The sequence below is a fragment of the Penaeus monodon genome, chromosome 24, assembly GCF_015228065.2.
Source record: "Penaeus monodon isolate SGIC_2016 chromosome 24, NSTDA_Pmon_1, whole genome shotgun sequence".
Classification (NCBI taxonomy): domain Eukaryota; kingdom Metazoa; phylum Arthropoda; class Malacostraca; order Decapoda; family Penaeidae; genus Penaeus; species Penaeus monodon.
In genome coordinates, this window is record NC_051409.1 from 10,474,970 (window position 1) to 10,475,661 (window position 692).

General features: G+C 34.7%; 1 protein-coding gene across 1 annotated transcript in view; it reads right to left on the reverse strand.

Moving 5' to 3' along the window:
• LOC119588557 (golgin subfamily A member 6-like protein 22) overlaps positions 1–692 on the reverse strand; it is a gene marked incomplete in the record, with an annotated part of 70,129 nt that overhangs the window by 67,070 nt on the left and 2,367 nt on the right. The window contains 1 exon segment of the mRNA XM_037937197.1: positions 583–633. Within this exon segment, the coding sequence (XP_037793125.1) occupies positions 583–633 (51 nt within the window).

The following is a 692-nucleotide window of genomic DNA, read 5'->3' on the forward strand; positions in this document are numbered from 1 at the left end:
TACGAAAAGGGCCTTATACTAATTGTATTCCATACATCTGTCTCTAACCTGTAGTATGTTTATTCATTTTCATTGCTTACATGAAGACTAGGGACGGTCGGAAACCCAATTTTCTCTGGTATACTCCGACTTTGAGGTTGAAACTGTCATATTCCCTTTGCTCTTATATAAGTCATTTGAGGCAGACATAAATCACTGTTGAAATATAGATTAATTCGCAAGCGAGCATTTTTAAAGTTGGGGACACGTAACCCCTCTTGGCGTCGCTTGTACATACAATCGATAATCTGTAAGTAATTAAACTCGACTATTGAAGATTCTGAAAAACAATATTTAAACCTCAGCCGTTGCTTTCTCTCGTAGAAAGTAAATTTAATGAACAATACTGTGTGATGGCATTTATAATTCATAATTTCTTTCCTCGACCAATAAATCAGAGAGAATGTGCACTTTTGTTTACCGGTTTGCATTACAGGCATAGGCATCGCAACACATCAAAATAATATTATTCATGAAAGTAAGAAGTACATGAGCAGTTATATTGCAAATATAATCAGTTTGTTTCATATATCCGTTGCTTACCTCTGAACAGTCAGACTTCCTTCCAGAATCGCACCACAGATAATATAGGTACTGAAAAAGAGACATATATTTGATAAATATTTTGTGTATTCACTGTTTATGCACTATTC